We start from the raw sequence: 20,851 nt of genomic DNA on the forward strand, positions 1-20,851 counted from the left end.
AGTAAATTTATACTTGTTATACTTTTTACAAAAGTAAAACATTTTGTTTTACTAGAAGAGCTTTTGAAATCCTTAAATAAAAGTAAACTGACTGTAAAGTAATTCAATGCATTTGATATGACTTTGTTTGTATATGTTTGGCAATTAGGACTTAATGGGAAAAATGGTACATTTCTGGCTAAAGAAATGTTTATGATTTTAAGATAAGATCACAAAAAGAACAACTTTCAAAAGTATAAAAGAATCTATATATACCAACAATTTTCCACTTGAAGGCAGAGTTGGATATATTACCTAACTCACTTGTCATTATGCCTATGGAAATTGATATTTATAGCATTTCCTAAACTACTAGATGTCCTTGTAGAAGGCTCAAGGTTCCTCTGAAGTTTCAAAGAGGAATTTGCTTAGCAAATAGTCTGACAATGATTTCTTTCTTAAATAGTAAAACAGATCATACTTCTTATAACAATGACAAGAATTAAACATCATTAGGATTTTGAGTTATGATTGGGGAGACTTCTCCTCTAGAACAATGGGAGACAAAATTATTGCTTCCTTCCGTGGGAGGGAGTTTCCTTCTCCAAGCCTGAGTGTTTCCTGCTTCTGATCCAGAGGTTTGGTCTTCACCCTTTTTCAGGGCTACATAGCTTGATTTTACTGCTATTAAATGACTTGGTTGCAGGTGAAATTTTACTTGTCCTGCCTTTCTAAGTGCTGAAAGCAGGACTAGAATAGACACTCCTATCATCATCAGAAATGATACTTCAACACATTCTGGTAAGAAAAAAGTTCCCTGTGGATGAGAGTCCAAAAATTCAGAAGTCCAAAAGCTCAGAAGACTAAAACTCTGGTCCTGGTAATCAACAGATCATTATTGCAACATTATCCTGGGATCTGTATATTTACCTTCATTCATGATACTTCAACTCTCATTCACCTCCACTATTCTGATGGCTACATGGTTGAAACAAGAGTCAAAGGACCAATTTGATAGCAGAATCTTGACTGAAAGATTCATTCAAACTCAATAAGCCAACAAGAGTATTTGAAAATATAGCAGTTATGTGCTTCTTCCAGCAGCATAATTGCTGGTGAATTGAATTCCCTCTTTGCAGCAATGACAAACTTTATTATGATCATTGATCACATACATTAAACATATGACAAAATAAAATACACATCCATAGTGCTGCTGACTTATTTAAACTTGTGTAAAATGGATAATCTAATGCATTGTGACATAATCATTGCTTTGCCAGAGCATATCAATTTTTAAAAAATATTTCAATCCCCGTATGATGTTCCTTGGTATTAGTCAAATAAAAGACAACATAAATATTTTTTCTAGTTGGAACATCTGCTAGTTCTCAGCAGAAGAATACATAGAGAACTAGCTGTCTATTCCCAATATTGGCCTGCATGTGTACATATCCAAAGTAGAATCAATACAATCTGCCTGCAAACAAGCTTAAGACCCAGACATTAAACAGGCTCAAGGAAAGTGTTTTCATTGCAAACAATGCAGAGATGATTTCTTTTCCTACCATTCAGATAATTGTACACCTAGTTCAGATCATTTGTTAATTCTCATCTCTAACCACACAACTGCGTTAATTTTTTGAAACTCTTTGCAATCAAAGAGCCTAGAATAAAATCGAGTATGTTGTTTTTGGCAGAGAAGCTCCCTGAATATCTGCTTGGTTGGATGGCTGGACATCCTTAAGAACAAGTATTGAAATCCTGAGAGATGTTCAAGATTGAGTTTTATATTACATTTAGGTGTGTGTGTGGAGGTGTAATTTTTCCATTTGGTTGTGCATAATTCTTGGAGACTGCATGGATAAATTTCCTTGGCAAGGTTTTTCAGATATGATTTGTTCCTTCCTAAGGTTGAAAGGGAATGACTAGCCCAAAGTGATTCAATTGACTTTGTGTTTAAGGTGGGATTAGAAGTCCTGTCTCCTGGTTTCAAGTTTCTGCCTCTTACATTACAGCAAACTGACTCCCTATTTGTATGCGTTTGTGCCTATGCATGTTTATTAATTGCACAGAAAGCTGGACTTCATGATCCATAGTTTATTATTATAAAAGCCCTCACTTCAATGAAGAATTGCTGTTTACTTTCATGTATGTTGATTGTCTTTTTACCTACATTGAACTTCAGGCTTTCTAGTAACTGAGATGAAAGGTAGACCTTGAAATGATGAATCTCTTTATTACTAAATATTTTTGTTCATTTGTCTTTCTTCCTTATAGTCCATTGTGATTTTTGCATCCTGACTTTTCCTGTTAAGAAAATTTGGCAACAAAGCATTGGCAGTATTTATTTCGTAATCATTTTGCAATAGTTTGTCCTGATTCCTTGCTTCTGCTTTTCTCTTTAACCTTATTGTACAATCCTAGATTTTCTTTTTGTTCTTCAGCGTGTTATTTGGCATTATTTCTTCTTTAGAATTCTCAACAATCAATCCTAATGAAAGTTGTGACCTTCCTTGCTCAAGAAAGCTGGATCAGGAAATCATGATGATGCTGGACATAATAGTGAATCTTGATCTTCCCCCATCTTTAGGTCATTTGTATTAAACAAGCATACCGTATAGGGCTCCATGTATATAGGAGCCTAGTTGTCTAAGGCTGACAACTAGATGGAAGCAAAGTATTGTATATATAAACTGTTGGTTGCCATTTCTGATCATTTGGATTTTGCAGTGAAGATTTCATATACAGTATGTGCTATCAAACTATCTCAGAAAGAGCAAATTGAATCAAGAGATCATTTAGTTCTTGGATCCACATACAAATAGTACTCTATTCACTGTAATTATTAATTGTAGTGTTTTTCTTGTTGTATTTGAATAAATTGTAGCTTAATTATTTCTAAGGATATTTCATCTTGAGGTTGTTGGGGTTTTTTGGAGAGCCTTCCTCCCTCATGGACACTGCTCTATTAGGCTACCATTACATAAATAAGTAACATTGACTTGGATCCAAACGTAGATTAGAAATTTGAAATGTTTCTTACTTCATATTAAAAAGTATATGTCTTTTTCCATGCTGTTATTTAAACACAAACATCATTTCTAATAGTGAGTAGTTGTCTTCATCACACTACTATAATAATGAAAAAGAATCATTTGTTCATTCAAGAGCATTTTTAACCTCATTTTTAATAAATGAAGTTAATATGACAAATATTAAACTTTAATTAGGATATAAAAATTACTTTTCTAATCCTCATCATTACTTTGGTTCTTTTTGAAATGATATAGCAAGATTTAAAAAAAAAACTATGGTAGAAAAATAAATATTTACCCTTACAATGTACCACCATTTTTCTTTACATGCATATCAACTCAAACATTATCTAATTATTGATCAATGCTGAGGTCAATTAGATAATTTAATAAACTTTAATGCCAAATACTTGAATAGTGGGAGAGAGAAAAATGTCATTTCTGGCCTTCAGCTATGATCTTTAAAGAAAATTGAATTAGCAAGAAACAATTTATTTGAATAAGAAGATATAATAACAAATACTACCTCCACTGAATTATGCATTCAACTTCTACATGTATCATTTGTAATATTAATGAAATATAATTAACTCTGAATTCATTTCATTAATTTGCAAATTAATATGTTGTTTCAAAGAAAACATTTGTTACAGACAATCCTTGACTTATGGCTACAGTTGGGACAGAAATTTCAGTTGTACATTTTGACTGTCGAATGCCAAGGCACCCATGTGACCAGACCTGATTTTACAACCATTAAGAAAATCACATAATCATAAATGTGAAGCCATTGTCACAAAAACCGGAAAAGAACATTGCAAATTGTGGTCATGTGACAGTAGGATGTTGTAACAGTACTGAACTATATATAAGTCAGGTGTCATGTGCCTGAAATACGGCCATGTGACTTGAGAAGGAGAAGTGGCACATTTTACAGTGGTTGGAAATGCTTTATGGGCCATAAAGCACTCTTTCAGGAGCCATTGTAATTACAAATAATTATTAAATTAGAAAATAGCCTTTGCACATGCTTATGATTATGTATAATATTTTATGCATTGGTTCAAGAAAGGCACATTATTTTATTACCGTATTTTCACCCATATAACCCGCGGGTTATATGCGGTTTTTACATGCACAGCGCCCCCCTGCGGGTTATATGCGTGGGCGGGGTATACAGAAAATATTTTACACGATCGGAGGCTTACACGATCGGAGGCTTGCTTCTTTCTCCGTTTCTTCCCCCACCCCGATCTCAGCTGTTTCCTTCTCCTCCGTTCCTTTCCTCTTCCCCAGCGTGCGCAGGGTTCTTTCTCCGTTTCTTCCCCCACCCCGATCTCAGCTGTTTCCTTCTCCTTCGTTCCTTTCCTCTTCCCCAGCGTGCGCAGGCTTCTTTCTCCGTTTCTTCCCCCACCCCGATCTCAGCTGTTTCCTTCTCCTTCGTTCCTTTCCTCTTCCCCAGCGTGCGCAGGCTTCTTTCTTTCTCCGTTTCTTCCCCCCCCATCTCAGCTGTTTCCCTTCTCTTTTACTCGCCGCGGGTTATATGCGTGTGCGGGTTATCTGCGTGTGCGGGTTATCTGCGTGTGCGGGTTATCTGCGTGGGCGGGGTATACGGGAAACATTTTACACGATCCAGAAAACCCGCGGGTTATATGCGTGTGCGGGTTATCTGCGTGGGCGGGTTATATGGGTGAAAATACGGTAATCTTGTAAAAGAGTAAAAACATCAATTAGAAAAAAAATGGAAAAAAGTTCAATTAGAGGTTTTGTAGATAAATGATATTGCCGTGTGTGTGTGTCCATCTGTATATAAGTTGCAGAAAATGACCAATAACTTATTGTCGTAATTGTTCTTGAGTAAGTAAATGTGTGAAAGTGCAGTGGTAAAAATATTATTTCATATCACAAATTTTGCCACTGCTTGTTGATTCTTTATCTGATGTGTACTGCTTGAAGAGGAAATGTCTGTAAGGACAGCTCTACCGCATCTGTCAAAGACACTGGTACTCCATTGCCTTTGTTTTTTTGTTCTGCTTCATTTGATTTGCAAATAAAGTAGATTCTAACACTGACCATATCTGATTTTGGAAAAGGGAAGAAAACATGGAAAACTCAGGTCTATCTATATTTGTCCTGTACTAGAGTTTTTTCACTTTTACATTGACCAAACTCTAGCTATGTCACAAATTATTAATTATTTATTATTAATATATTAATCATGTTCCAGTGGTCTGATATGAGAGCAACTGAGATATTTGATGAGAAAAATAACCGTTGAATGCAATTTTTAACCCTAACCCTAACCCTTAATAAAGTTATATAAATAGGTGGTGGGCATATACCTTATTACTTTGTAGAATTTTAAAAGATTATGCCATAATATAAAGACATAACATGAATAAAATACTGTCATGTGTAAGAATTAATATCATTCTGTAGGAAAGGCAGTAATTTTGATATGTTCACTGTGTTGCTTTATTGAAGTTTATCTTATTACTATTCTAGATGCTGAAGAATATCAACCACCAATATGGAAATCATACTGTGAGTATTCAGAATTTAGAAAATGGGAATGGGAAGAGGGAAGAAAGTTAATTTGGAAATGTAGATATCAATATATGTAATTTGGAGTTATAACCTAGAAAAAAACCATAAAAAAAGAAATAAACAAGGATTTAAATATTTAAAATCAAATGTTTTAAAAATTTGAATCAGAGAAAGATTATAAATTGATCTAAAAAATGTTTTTGAGAGATGTATGACTGGATTATTTTAAACCTGTAATATATGTAAAAGATTTCCTGCTATAGAACTTTAGCTGTCTGTAATCAAATTCAGAGCTGCAACCCTATAGAGAATTCTCAGAGTTGCAACCTCAACAATCTGAAGGCTACTGAGGAAGTTATTTACCTGCTTCTAATAGATATTTTACAGAGGTAAATGCTTTTTTTCTCAACTTTGATTCCAGGTTTCAGACCATTTATTCATGACAGATACTATTGATTTGAATGCAGCTTTTGCTTCCTGGAAACTGCCTTGTAGATTTCCAAGGAAATATTGAATAAAATGTCAGTTATTCCTTTTCCTACAGAAGGACAGCCTACATTTAAAGTGAATGCATTTAAAGAATAGAATTTGAAGAACAGATAGATAGGATTTTCAGATTATAACCACAGTTTGTGTCTATTACTATGGACTGCTGGATTTGATCGTTTTGTTGTTATCAACATCTCTTTCAGAGCTTGTCTAGGCAATAAATCTCTCTCTCTCTAGAAATCAAGGAGAATTCAAGAGCTGCCAGAGGAATAGTCATAATAGGCAAGACTTGAATATATAATAAGTTGTTATTTCAGATGTAAGATGTCTTAATCACAAAGAAGATAAGCTACAGCCCTCTTTTATAGAATAAAATAGAACTGTTATCTTTCTCCAGCCTAATGTGGTATTAGTTTCTGGTTGGTTGTTGTACACAATGTTTAGATAGTAATTTCTAAGGGGAAGTGTATTAGAAAGAAACACTGAATCCATTATAATGGATGCAAGAGAAATACATGTTGGTAGAATAAAATCAACTTATTGTTTGACTTTTCTAATATTCTAATAGAACCTTGTTGAACATCTAAGATATTCAGCAAAGACACTCATCCCTATGCAAATATGAATTTATCTTCCAGCAACAGCAATAGGAAATCATGAAGAAAAAAAGGCTTATTTTTAACTAACCAAATGATTACAGCTAGGTTCTAAAAAGCTTTTCTAATTTACTGTACAATGCAGTTGCACAATGCAGGGCTTTTTTTGTTTGTTTGTTTGTTTGTTTGTCCATTTGTTTGTTTGTTGGCTGACCCAGGTAATTTTGTAATGTATTTAATTTGCTTGAATTATTACTGGCCAGCTCTTTACTGACATAAGATCATTAGAGTACAAATGGAAAGTAATTCTGGGGAGAGAGGGGAAGGAAGCTAAAAGTTAAGTCAAGGATGGAGCTGACATAGAAATTCTGCCTAGTTCATCTCATGGACAATGTTTTTTTTTAAATAAAATATATTATTACAAACTTAACTTGCTAATTATTTTTTATTTACTTTTATATTTTTCCGTCTCTGAGACAATCTTGATTCCCGGCAACCTATAGGGACAATTCCATGCGGTTTTCCAGACATCATTTGCCAAAGCGATTTGCCACTACTTTCTTCAAGTCACCCAATTGGATTCCACACCTGAAGTGGTCGTCCATTTGTCTGACTTGTAAATGCAAAAATTAGAATCTTCTGCATTTCTTTGCTGCCCCTTTACAGGTCATTTGGATTTCTGCAGCCCAGTTTTATTAGTACTATTTTACACATACATTTGAATGTTAGTATAGAATCTCCTTTTTCAGCCATTCTCACTTCATTTCAATTTAGTTCAAAGTATTTGTCTTAAATATGTGAAAATAAATGCTAGTATTAATTGCAAACTTCTAACTATGATTGCACTTTTATGTTCAACAGTATATCAGTTGCAACAGGAAGCACCTCGTCCCAAGAGGATCATTTGTCCTCATGAGGTCAGTTTAGTTTTTTGCACATACTATTTTATTAGCAATATATTCATAATACTGATCATCATCTTTCATTGAGTATTGTAGATATATTTTATCATCAAAGCTTTTTAAATCTTGATTTTTAATGTACAAAGTGGTTAGATCAATATGCTATATATTAGACCAGCGGTTCTCAACCTGTGGGTCGGGACCCCTTTGGGAGTCGAATGACCCTTTTACAGGGGTCGCCTAAGACCATTGGAAAACACATATTTTCGATGGTCTTAGGAACCAAGACACCGCTCATCTATGGTTGGGGGTCACCACAACAAGAGGAACTGTATTAAAGTGTCATGGCATTGGGAAGGTTTAGAACCACTGTATTAGACTGTAGGTAAAAGCATGTAGTCATTTATATAATTACAGTGACTTCGGTATATGCAGTTTTTAATTGGTATTAGTTTTTGAAACAAATATGTCATCTGGCAAGATTTGTTTTGATAAATGCCCAAGAATACTTTGAATAAAATGAATTGTATACAGTTGATCTTTCTATATTACTGAAATGTGAAAAATTCAGTTAAAAAAACTGATAATTTATTTTCTGATTCCATATTCATTTTTTAACAAATAAAAGATGTTTCTTAGCTCATATTCATGTTCATGTTCACAGTAGTTACATCTATTTGCAAAATATTTTGAATGGAATCTATAATTACCTATTGTTTCCAAAAATATCATGAATATTTATTAACGGTCTATCTCAGCTTCATGAAAGCTTACTTTTCTACTAGGGGTTTTATGGTTGTTAAATATCTAATTAATGAGATGTTTTCTTTGCTTGTCACATTCCAGGGGATATTTGCAAGACCTTTGTGTAGAACATTAAAATAGTTCCAAGTGCAGATCATCAATCTGGTGTAACAATTTGTCAGTGTGTCTGATGAAATATGGATTTCAACAGGCAGATTAAATTTTATTTCCTTATGGATCTGCTCAGGGCTTAGCAATCTTTTCTGATGCTTTAGTAGACTATAACAAAGAATTTAAACATTTCTTCTCAAATAGAATTGTTCCTGCCAATAATCAGCAATTGGCTGGAAAGAGTTCTATTTCAAAAATCAGGCAGGAGATTTTTCGAACAGCAGCTCCATTTATGCAAAATTGGCCAAAGCTTGTAAATTAATTTTCTTTTATTCTTTGTGAGGCATCATTACATATCTACAACAGAATATTCCAGATAAAAGGGAATCAAACCATATTGGCTTCATCTGAGAAAATTCTGGTTATATGAATTTCCTCAAGTTATCTTTTTAGGAAAATATTCCACGTGTTTTAGATTTTGTCAATAAAAGCTTGACTATAATTAGTAAGAATAAGAAAAATTATAGAATAGGCTCTCAGGACCTGTCACTAGCCCAATAATTGTGGGCATTTTTATTAATATCTGGATTTTGTACCAACACAAATTTATCAAAATACCACTAAGTACCATAATGCAGAGCCAAATTAATATGTGGATTTTTATAGCATTAATAAACTGTAAATCAGAATAATTCCATTAACCCATTTGAGAGAGCCTCCATGTAATACTCACTGCCTAAGTAATGAAATAGGAATGAATACAATACTGATTATTAAGTAATTTTCCAGATAGTTAAGTACCTAGTACTTCATGGAATATTACTTTTCTATTGTGGATTTTATGGTTGTTAAATGCCATTTTAAGGAACTAAATGATATTATATTTCTAATTTGATTGCCTAGTGTAAATAAAAATATTTTATCAAGTAAATTAAAAGGAAATTTTTTATCCAGTAAAGCAAAAAGGAAGTAAAGCAAAAGGAAAGGCCACATTTGGAATACTGCATCAATTTTGGTTGCCACGATATTAAAAAGATGTGGAGACTCTAGAAAGCGTGCAGAGAAGAACCAAATGATTTGGAGACTGGAGGCTAAAACATATGAAGAACATCTGCAGGAACTAGATATGTCTAGTTTAATGAAAAGAAGGACTAGGGAAGACATGATAACAGTGTTCAGGAGCTTCCACAAAGAAGAGGGAGTCAAGCTATTCTCCAAAGAACCTGAGGGCAGGACAAGAAGCAATGGGTGGAAACTAATCAAGGAGAGAAGCAACGTAGAACTAAGGAGAAATTTCCTGATAGAACAATTAATCAGTGGAACAACTTGCCTCCAAAAGTTGTGAATACTTCAACTCTGAGCCAAGGTGGCGCAGTGGGTAGAGTGCAGTACTGCAGGCCACTTCAGCTGACTGCTAGTTCAGCAGTTCAGCGGTTCAAATCTCACCGGCTCAGGGTTGACTCAGCCTTCCATCCTTCCGAGGTGGGTAAAATGAGGACCCAGATTGTGGGGGCGATATGCTGACTCTGTAAACCGCTTAGAGAGGGCTGAAAGCCCTATGAAGCGGTATATAAGTCTAACTGCTATCGCTATTGCTATTGGAAGTTTTTAATAAGAGATTAGATAACCATTTGTCTGAGTGGTGTAGGATTGCCTGCCTAAGCAGAGAGTTGGATTAGAAGATCACCAAGGTCCTTCCAACTCTGTTATTCTGTTCTAAATAATATTTTAATTGTTGGTAAATTATTGTGGTAATTTCCAGTGTATTGGAACTCAGCATGCATGCAGTAAATTCCTATATCAGAAACAGCTACACATTGCTCATTCAACTAGCAAAAGTATATTTCAAGGCTCATTTATTAAACATCAATAAACATAAAAATTGCTAACAGCCAAAATAGGGCAAAAGCGGGGGGGGGGGAGATACAAAGAGATACATGAAGAACAAACAATAGTTTATATTATCTTCATTTCAATATGCTGCAGACATCAATATATCACCGATGTGATTTTTTTTTTTTTTTAGTGATTTTATTAATATTTATAGGCCGCCCTTTTCCCTGAGGGGACTCAGGGCGGCTTACATAAAATAGGGAAGGGAGGGTACAAGACAATAAACGCAAAACAATACATAAGAGTAAAATAGTACACAACATTCATTCATCATTCGGGTGGGGACAGATCATAATCTTTATCCCCAGGCCTGACGGGCTAGCCAGGTCTTAAGGGCTGTGCGGAAGGTCTGGACGGTGGTGAGGGTACGAATCTCCACGGGGAGATCATTCCAAAGGGTCGGAGTTACTACTGAAAAGGCTCTCCTCCGTGTGGTTGCCAGTCGACACTGACTGGCAGATGGAACTCGGAGGAGGCCTAATCTATGCGATCTAATTGGTCGCAAGGAGGTAATTGGCAGGAGGCGGTCTCTCAAGTACGCAGATCCACTACCATGAAGAGCTTTATGAGTGACAAGTAGCACCTTGAAGCACACCCGGAGATCAACAGGTAGCCAGCGCAGCTCGCGGAGGATAGGTGTTATGTGGGTGAACCGAGGTGCACCCACAATCACTCGCGCGGCCGCATTCTGGACTAGCTGAAGTCGCCGGATGCTCTTCAAGGGCAGCCCCATGTAGAGCACATTGCAGTATTCCAGCCTAGAGGTCACAAGGGCCCGAGTGACTGTTGTGAGGGCCTCCCGGTTCAGGTAGGGTCGCAACTGGCGTACCAGGCGAATCTGGGCAAATGCCCCCCTGGTCACAGCCGTCAGATGGTGGTCGAAAGTCAGCTGTGGATCCAGGAGGACTCCCAAGTTGCGAACCCTCTCTGAGGGGTATAAAATTTGACCCCCCAGCCTGAGCGATGGAACACTGATCGAATTATTGGGAGGGAAACACAACAGCCACTCGGTCTTCTCCGGGTTGAGTACAAGTTTGTTAGCCCTCATCCAGTCCCTGACGGCCTCAAGACCCCGGTTCATCACGTCCACCGCTTCATTGAGTTGGCACGGGGCGGACAGATACAACTGAGTATCATCCGCGTATTGATGGTATCTTATCCCGTGCCTCCGAATGATCTCACCCAGCGGTTTCATGTAGATGTTAAATAGTAGGGGGGATAAGACCGAACCCTGCGGCACCCCATATGTTAGGGGCCTAGGGGTCGATCTCTGCCTCCCCACTAACACCGACTGCGACCTGTCCGAGAGGTAGGAGGAGAACCACTGCAAAACAGTGCCTCCCACCCCCACCTCCCGCAGTCATCGCAGAAGGATACCATGGTCGATGGTATCGAAAGCCGCCGAGAGGTCAAGGAGAACCAGGATGGAGGCATGGCCTCCATCTCTGGCTCTCCAGAGATCATCGGTCAATGCGACCAAAGCGGTTTCTGTGCTGTAACCGGGTCTGAAGCCCGACTGGAAGGGGTCGAGATAACTGGCTTCCTCCAAGGACCGTTGAAGCTGGAAGGCTATACAATAGAACTATATTTATTTTGTAAGCACAGATAGTCCCAAATGGAATGGCCATTGGTTATTCCAACTTCAATCTTTAAATGTAAATACAACAGAATGGAGATGAAAATTAGGACACAAGGTGATCTACCTTTTATTCATAGCCATGAAAGAAATAATTTGGAAGATAGGGATGATGTAGCCAACCTTTAGGGAGATAGAAGATTCTGAGCTTAGTTGCTTTCTTGCAGTTGTTTTATTACCCACACTAGGTAACCTCATCAGTAACAGTGACTAGTACTGATCATATTGCCTAGTTTGGGTAAGGAAACCTAGAACAAAACAACCAAGCTCAGAGAGCAACAGGAGCCCTCATTGCAATATATTGCAAAATATTCTCTTTTATTGGAGACATAAGCCATTATTAATTTTAAGAATTCTGATAAGATTACATTTTACTAGGTGCTTTACTATTTTCCTATTGAGAACTTTTAAAAAAATCTCTAGGGCTGAAACTATATATATGAAAAGATAGATTTGTATTTATATAAGGTTATTATTGTGTAAAGGAGTTTAAGTTTAGAGAAAAATAGTACTTTTTGTTCAAGATGAAATTTATAGTAACAGATTAACAGTATTCCTTCATGTAAATAACAACGTCTGTGTTACATTTTCTGTTTTCCATAATTTGGTGTGAAATAGATTCAAGTTAATCATATATAAATTTTTCCCCTTTAACTTCTTCTGTTGGTCTAGCTACAGATTATAAAATACAAAGGAACCCTTATTGAAGGAGCAGTTCCTCTCTACTGTACACACAAACTGGCCAATTATCAGCCTTGAAATCCACCCACAAAAATTCCCAACTTAAGGAGAAGTGTAGGCTGAGGCAGAGTAATAGGTTCAAGGTCACCCAACTGTCATGATTTCAGAGTCTATCAACCTGAACCTGGCACATGGAGTGAATCATAGTCCAGCCAAGAGCGTCACAATACATACAATTAATTTATTAAGCAGATTGCATATCTTACATGATATTTTGAGTCTGACTAGCATCATTCACCACACTCATTAATAGTATGTTTGTTTGCTATCAGATGGACAGAACCAAGTGGACAAAACCAATGTAGTTATTCATTAATATATAGTAAACAAATGATACTTCAATGGGTTGAGGAAACCTAGACATTTAGTTGTAGATTCCATGCTATGGGGCATCACACTGAGTCATCTTTCATTTTCCAAGATAAGAGAACAGAGTGAAAGATTTCTGTTGAAAATTTTGTCAAAGAACATTGCTGTCAAGGAGGTATCCATACCCATGTTGCCCTTGTTCAATGAGACCAAATCAAGGTCTGAGTGAAAATGTTCCTCTTCTCATGCAATATACACACTCTTTCTGTGAATCCCAAACTTTGAAAGTAGAAAATCCAGATGCATATGCAAAGGTTTTCTATATTTGACAATGACTTTCTTAATATGACAGCAATAGGCATTGCATTACTAAGAACAATTGAAATGGTTCTGATCTCTTTTATATTTTACCTTGGTAACACATTAGTTCAAAGAGTTTTAAATAAATACAGAAAATTTACAGCTAACATGTATTTCCTCATAACTTGGATAAATTCCTTGGATTTTGCCAATTTATCTGCAAATTATTATTTACATATAATGAAGATATCATACCAAAGAAAAATGAGAAATAAGAATGGTCAACCATAAAATAGCAGTTTGTATGGAATAGTGTATATCATTCTAATCTTTTTTGTGCTTTTATCATAAGATTTTATATAGAAATGTCCAATTTAATTGGAAAAAATAATGTAGATAAGGCAAATATCGGTGTCTGTTAATCATATCCAAAAGACAGCATTTGAAATTTATTAATCTATCCATCCATCCATCCATTTCATCACTCAATTTGTTGACTGGAAACGGGAATTCATTAATTATATAGTATAGAGATAGCTAAATACTCTATTTTAGATAAAAGTTGACATATTGATTTTATGTCTTCAGGGGAGATTGGCTCAGTAAATCTTTAGAGTTGGACTTGTTATATCACTTCTCAGATGTTGTAATTTCTGCAACTATTGCAGCTGTTAGTTTCTAGAACAGACAGCTTTGCGAATTAATCAGTTACACCCCTTATTCTACTAGATGCGTTTTCCTATAATAACACCCTAACCCACCTATTACCAAAAAAATACATTGTAAAGCAACTAGTACACAAAAGATGGATTCATCTGCTTTTATTCTACTGAAAAGGGATGTTTTACAGGTCATTGTAAAGACATCTTCAATGTTTATATTTGGGATTTTGAATGTCTTCATAATACACTTTTCATATTTTCCCATCATTAATACATTAGAGATTAAGCAATGTGGGTAGGTGGATGCACAAAGATAATTATAGAGGAAGCAAAATTGCTTTATAGCTGTAAATTGATTTTCAGATACTGGCAGTGTGTAAAGATGACTCTACCATTGCCAGTTACAAAATCCTAAAATACTTTTTAGTAAAACATACATTTACACTTCCAGTAAAAATATCCATTTTCAAATTTCTATTTAAGTGTGCTTTGATTTGCTTTGGGTATTAGTTAATTTTGGAAAATATTTTTTCCAAAATATTGGAGATTAAAAAGTATATTTTAAAAATTGCCTATGTTTTTTTTTCATTAACTGATCATTAGATGGGAAAAAAATCTCACAGCACTTTTAGATTAAGGTTATTTTCTATATTGCGTCTCAATTTTTCACAACATTTCTATTTTGAACTAACACAAATTTTAAATCACATTTATATCTTGATCATTATTTTAGTTCTAGCAACTTCATGCCCGAATTTGATGCTTTTAATATTTAATAATAATATTAATATTATTATAATAATAATCACTACCGCCTTCTGTGTGCATTATGAAAACTCTTTTGATTTTGTCAACTAGAGATGATTATGGAAAGAGAATTAAAAGCATTATATTCATAAATGGGCACATTTAATTTTCTTCCATTTCTTTTTAAAATTATGATACATACTATACCATTCTGAATGGAATAGTATGTATCATAATGTATACAAACTATGGAATGGATGTCATTAATAATTATTCCACATGTAGTCATAATTTATCTTTAAATCCTGAAAATCAATTAGCATTAAAGGAAAATTTCAAATATTTATACAAAAAGAATACTTGTAAAATATTTATTAAAACTAATAGGCCTCTTAGTAGCAAAAGTCTTTTCATGCCTTTTGACCTTTAAATTTTGAAATATATTACATTATCTAACTTATCAATGTTTTATGTTGTTTCATTTAATAATAGTTACCATATTTTTCAGAGTATAAGGCACACCTTTTTCCCTCAAAAAAGAGGCTGAAAATCTGGATGTGTCTTATACACTGAATAAAAGCATTTTTGCCTCCCGAAACCCCGCTCCTTCACCAAAATGGCAGAACAGAGTCTTTAGAGTGCTCCTGGGGGCTGGGGGGGGAATTGAAATCAATTTCTCCCCCCCAGCACCCAAGAGCACTCTATAAGCCTGCAAAAGGCTATACCTGCCCTTTTTTTGACAAAAAACGGGCCTATTTTTTTTAAAAAAACAGGCTGTTTTTTGCTCATTTCTTCCCCCCCCCCTTGCCAGGAGCACTCTACAAGCATTCTAAAGACTGTTCATGCCCTTTTTAAAAAATTTTACTTGGTTTTCTTACGTTTTTGTTACACCATTTCCCTGCTTCCCAGAAACTTTCACATAGCAGCTGTTCTAAGCAATTTGAACAATGAAAACTCAGATGTAGACAAAAGTATATCAAAGTAATTCCTCAAAGTAATACTTGAAAAGTATTTTTTCAAGGAAAGAAGCGACTTCTGAACTAGGAAAAATTTCCTAACAGTGAGAACAATTACCGTATTTTCACCCATATAACCCGCGGGTTATATGCGTTTTTACATACACAGCACGCCCCCGCGGGGTATAAAAGTGGGTGGGGTATACGAATATTTTTTTACACAGATTGACTGCCGTCCAACCCCTCCCCAGCTGGCACAGGCTTTCTCCTCCGTTCCTTCCCCCGATCTCAGCAGTTTCCCTTCTCCCTTAATCGTCGCGGGTTATATAAGTGGGCGGGGTATACGGAAAACATTTTACACGATCTTGCAAACCTGAGGGTTATTCGCGTGGGCGGGTTATTTACGTGGGCGGGTTATATGGGTGAAAATACGGTAACCAGTGGAACACTTGCCTTCATAAGTTGTGGTGCTCCATCACTGGAACCTTTTAATAAAAGATTGGGTTGGATACCACTTCTCTGGAATAGTATAGGTTCTTCTACTTGAGCAGGGGATCGGACTAGAAGACTTCCAACTCTGTTATTCTGTTAATACTGAAGAAATAAAAGTTGTATTGCATGAAGTGCTACAAAGTTTACCATCTTTCTATGAGATACTTCATACAGCACAAAGGTGAGTTCCTCCCGATTCGGCTGAACTGATAGTGGAATTTAGGCCTGGGTCATAGAACCGGCAGCGAACCAGGACTGTCATGCCCCCGAACTGGTTCTCTTGTCGCTGCTGGACCACCGCCATTTTGGATTTTAGTGACTGCACATGCGCAGTTCAGTGTAAATTGTTCTGCGCATGTGAGAAGAACAATTACATTGAATAGTACACATGCATCAGAGCAACTCACCCCTGATACGGCAGAAACTTGCAGACTGGATAATTAACAAGTACTATAAAACAGAGTTTTTACAAATGATAAAATACATTGAGATGTGAATTCCTCCACATTTCTCCACATTTCCTAGAAGATATTGCTGTTATAAAGAGCTTTTTCTTTGTCTTCAGAGAATAAGTATGGTAGAAAATTGTGTGAAACATAATTTAGACCAGTAATTTGGTCATTAAGTAAAGTGGTTGCTAAGCTAAATTGTGACTATGCTAAAATTGTGGCAATGCTTATGATCTTATTTCAGCATCCCTTTGCTTTAAAAACCTATGAAGGTGGTAAAGGCAAGATTGATGAAAAAGTACAGCCATTGTATGGAGTAGTCACTAATGATCAAGTCACAAAATATGATATAGACTATTATTATAATACAAGCAAAATGTGTGGAACTTTTATATATAACATAAATGGGAAAAAATAAATTCCAAAACTCCAACAATATGAAGAAGGTATACTTTCAGCCATCCAAAGGAGGTGTAGCCTCAGCTTGTTTGCAAAATAAATCTGACTTCATTATTGTGTGGACTTCATTATTGTGTTACTAAAAGCATACTCCCTAACTTTGTTCCGTGCATTGATTTTACATTAGCAATTTTTGTGGCTAGGCATAATAACGCTATTGCATAATTATGGGAAAAAATTAAAAAATGGATAATCTTATTGGAATGGAAATGAAGTACATATATATTAATTCTTTTTGTATTTAGGTAAAGTCTCTGAAATAGCAGCTTCCAAAATAGGCAGCACAAGAAAAACAAGGGCAGGGAAAAAAGAGGGAGAGAAGGGAAGTTTCTTACAATGGGATCATTATATTTCCCACCTTATGTTTGTTTATACACTATCTTGAGACACCCAAGCTGTCAATTATTGGCTCATGAACACAATTTTGACTTCATTTTCAGATAAAGTCAAAAATATATAATTTCTTGTAAAAAGAGACTATTCAATTACACTAACAAAATATGAAGAAAAATACCCTGCACAAACTTGATTGATTAACCCAATTTTTTCCAATCTGCTACTATTCAGTCATTTTTGACCAATCTCAGCTTAAATCCGCTTAGCTGAAGCCCAGTTTTCTTGATAAAATTGTTCAATTCTTTGCCAAGGAAGAAAGGGGCAATATATATATGCCAGCTGACAATATGAGTGATGACAGGAATTATCTCTATACAGTATATGACTGGATAAATTAAGGACACCTGGAAACATTATTTCTTTCAATATTAAAATAAACCTAAGCAAATTAAGTACAAATTATATTTTTTAAGGATCTGCCCCCTACTGGACTAACATGTATTTGCTTACCAATGATAATTTAAATTGTACTGTGTGTGATAGTTATACATTCAGTGTGATATTTTTACTATAGGAACACTATCTCCTGAAAATGCATTTACTAGAAAAAATGTTTAGTAACAATCTGAAGTACATGAAGGTAAAAGTTATTTGCACTGAAATGAACTACGGTTATCCTTTTATAAATCTGATATTGACTTTTATATTTAAAATAAATGCACTCCTTGGAGTGTACATTTTAATTATTTCATTACAATGAAATGGAATTTCTTTAAAGAAGATTGTGGAAGCCAAAGTTCATAATAGAATGACATTTTGTAGTGCATCAAAAGACTTCATTAAGCAAAACCAGAGATGAATACATAAAAGGAAGTAAGTGTTTTAATACATTTCCAGAAATCCTATATTAGGAATATGTCAGCTACAGTACAATTTCATTAGGTTAACTGCAGAACTGATCCATCCATACAACCTTTAAATGTATGAGTACAATTTAGTGTCACAAAAGAGGAATGGTTTGCTACTGGTGTTTCTATCTACTTTTCTTTACAACACAGAATGTAAAAAAAACACCTTACATTTGGAGCTAATTTTTACCTGATTTTTTTTAATATCATTAGTTCAAATCTAACAATTTTGCTAATTTTTTTTAATTACATTTAGGTGGAGAACAGACCAAAATATTATGGAAGAGAGTATGTATTAAACTATTTGTTATTTCATGTGGCATATATTAAGAAATACTCAGCAAAACTTTGATTATTTTAATGGGTCATTTTTAATGCAAATATGAGAGTGCAAAACATTTCAAATTCCAAAGGTTTTGAATCTAAGGATGAGGAAGGTGTGTTAGATATGTTTTGCTGCCTCAAGTTATTTGTAAAAATAATCTTAAAAGGTGGTATATAAATTATCAATAAATAAATAAACCTGAACCATGCTGACCCAATGCTTTGAGTGTTCACAGCTTGAAACATCATCATTTTGAGTTTATTGAGAATTATTGAGGGCTACCTCCCTCGATATCAGAATAATAGTGACTTCTTTGTGAGATTGTTGCAGACTGTTTCAAATTCAAAACATCTATGAACTCAGATCAGAACATTTTAATGGAAATGTTTTAGATTCAGAATATTTTTTACACTTTTGAATTTGATTATGCCTTTCAGACAATTAACACTATCAAAAAATGATTTTTGCTTTCTTTTAACATGCATATTTTTTTTTAAAAGTTTAAATTTGAAAAGCTCCAAATTATTATATTAATTAGTGTTCAGTTTCAAATTGAAACTGAATTAATGAGCTGCATATATCTACATGTAATAATTGTTCTGCACATTATTTTGCCTAGATGAAAGACTCAAAGACCCAAACTTGCTTTAGTAATTAATATTGTTCTCTTTCTCCATCATATAATTAGCCGCGTGTACATCAAACTATAAACAAAGGATATATGAAAATCATAACATTACATACAGGTAGTCCTTTATATATAAACAAAGTCTATACACATTCACTGTGATGTCATAATAAAAATCATAAGATTACATACAGGTAGTTCTTGATTTATGATCATAATTGAACATGGAATCATAATTTTTTATGATCATTAAGCAGATATGATCCTATCTGATTTTGCAACCTTTTTTGTAATAGTCATTAACAAAATCAGTTTCTATCCAATGTGCATTTTTTTGCCAGGAATCAGAAGTAAATCTTGGAAACTGGCAAAAAACATCCAAAATCATGATCCATATATTCATAGGATGCTCTTAAAACAGATGTAAAGTATTCAAAATGCAATTATATGATCGCAGGGGGGTGCAGAACCTTTCAGGAATCAAACAAGATATAACACTAAATGTTTAAAGACCATGTTTTAAAAATAAATAACACAATGTGATTCCAATTTTAATGTCTTTCTATTTAAAAACTTTCAGCTTCACATATTAATAGTATTATACTTTTGGAGCTGAGGCTGTTAGAAATTCTGGGGTTTATTCTTCTATTTTCTCTCCCCACCCTCCAATATCAAATGCTTTTAATTTATTTATTCATTCATCCCCATAAGAATTATTAACTGCTTTTATGTTTCTAGATTTCATGGGATCATTTCTCGTGAGCAAGCTGATGAATTGCTTGGAGGAATAGAGGGAGCATATATTCTTAGAGAAAGTCAGCGGCAACCTGGGTGCTACACTCTGGCCCTTAGGTAAATTCTGTCACATTTATTCATAAATTTTAAGAAATGTTTGCTAGTATCATGAATATAAGGGATAATTCGTTAATGACATGTGAATAACTACATGCAAACTATATCTTAAAACATGATTTATAATATATTAAGGCTGATTTAATTCAAACAAAAAGGAAACCAAAATATTTAGATCGTATTACAACTATAGATGGACTACAACAGCCATCGTAAATGACTGGAGAATGACTGGAGAAGTTAAACTATTTCAGCCTTTGAAATTATTAGATATTGCAACTTGCTGACTTTTAACAAGCTGTATTTTAACAAGCTGTTTATAAAGCATTTAAAATATAATTTACAAAATGTACAATATTGTATAAATGTAGTCAATGCATTTGCAAATAAAAAAACCTGAGGAATATGAATCTACCTTACCTTAACAAAAATTAATGCAGACCTAATATTGCAATTTAAAAATATGAACAATGATCATTTAACATTATTTCTTATATTAACTTTTACCTCAAAAAGCAAAGTTTCCCTGACGGTTTAAAATACAGTTATGTTTCCATTGTTTTCGGCTATTTTTAAAGTTGAAATTAGTTGCAATTCTTACTTAACAGGGAAACTGTTAACAGCAATCAATAGTGTAATGTCAATATTAACTGTGTTTAATTCTGTCAGGAGATGGATGAGAAAATGTTTACTTTGAAAGAAAAGTAGAGATTGAATTATTCCAAACTTCATTGCAATGATTAATTCATGGA

At 34.6% G+C, this 20,851-nt stretch overlaps 1 protein-coding gene across 1 annotated transcript in view; it reads left to right on the forward strand.

Moving 5' to 3' along the window:
* Positions 1-7,485: 7,485 nt before the first annotated feature.
* The window catches only part of CHN2 (chimerin 2), a 98,199-nt gene continuing 84,833 nt past the window's right edge, over positions 7,486-20,851 (forward strand). Inside the window, exons 1-3 of the mRNA XM_032237338.1 lie at positions 7,486-7,566; positions 18,551-18,582; positions 19,986-20,099. Coding sequence (XP_032093229.1) covers positions 7,486-7,566; positions 18,551-18,582; positions 19,986-20,099 — 227 coding nt within the window. The remainder of the gene's footprint in view (positions 7,567-18,550; positions 18,583-19,985; positions 20,100-20,851) is intronic.

Source organism: Thamnophis elegans, chromosome Z, assembly GCF_009769535.1.
Source record: "Thamnophis elegans isolate rThaEle1 chromosome Z, rThaEle1.pri, whole genome shotgun sequence".
NCBI classification, from domain to species: domain Eukaryota; kingdom Metazoa; phylum Chordata; class Lepidosauria; order Squamata; family Colubridae; genus Thamnophis; species Thamnophis elegans.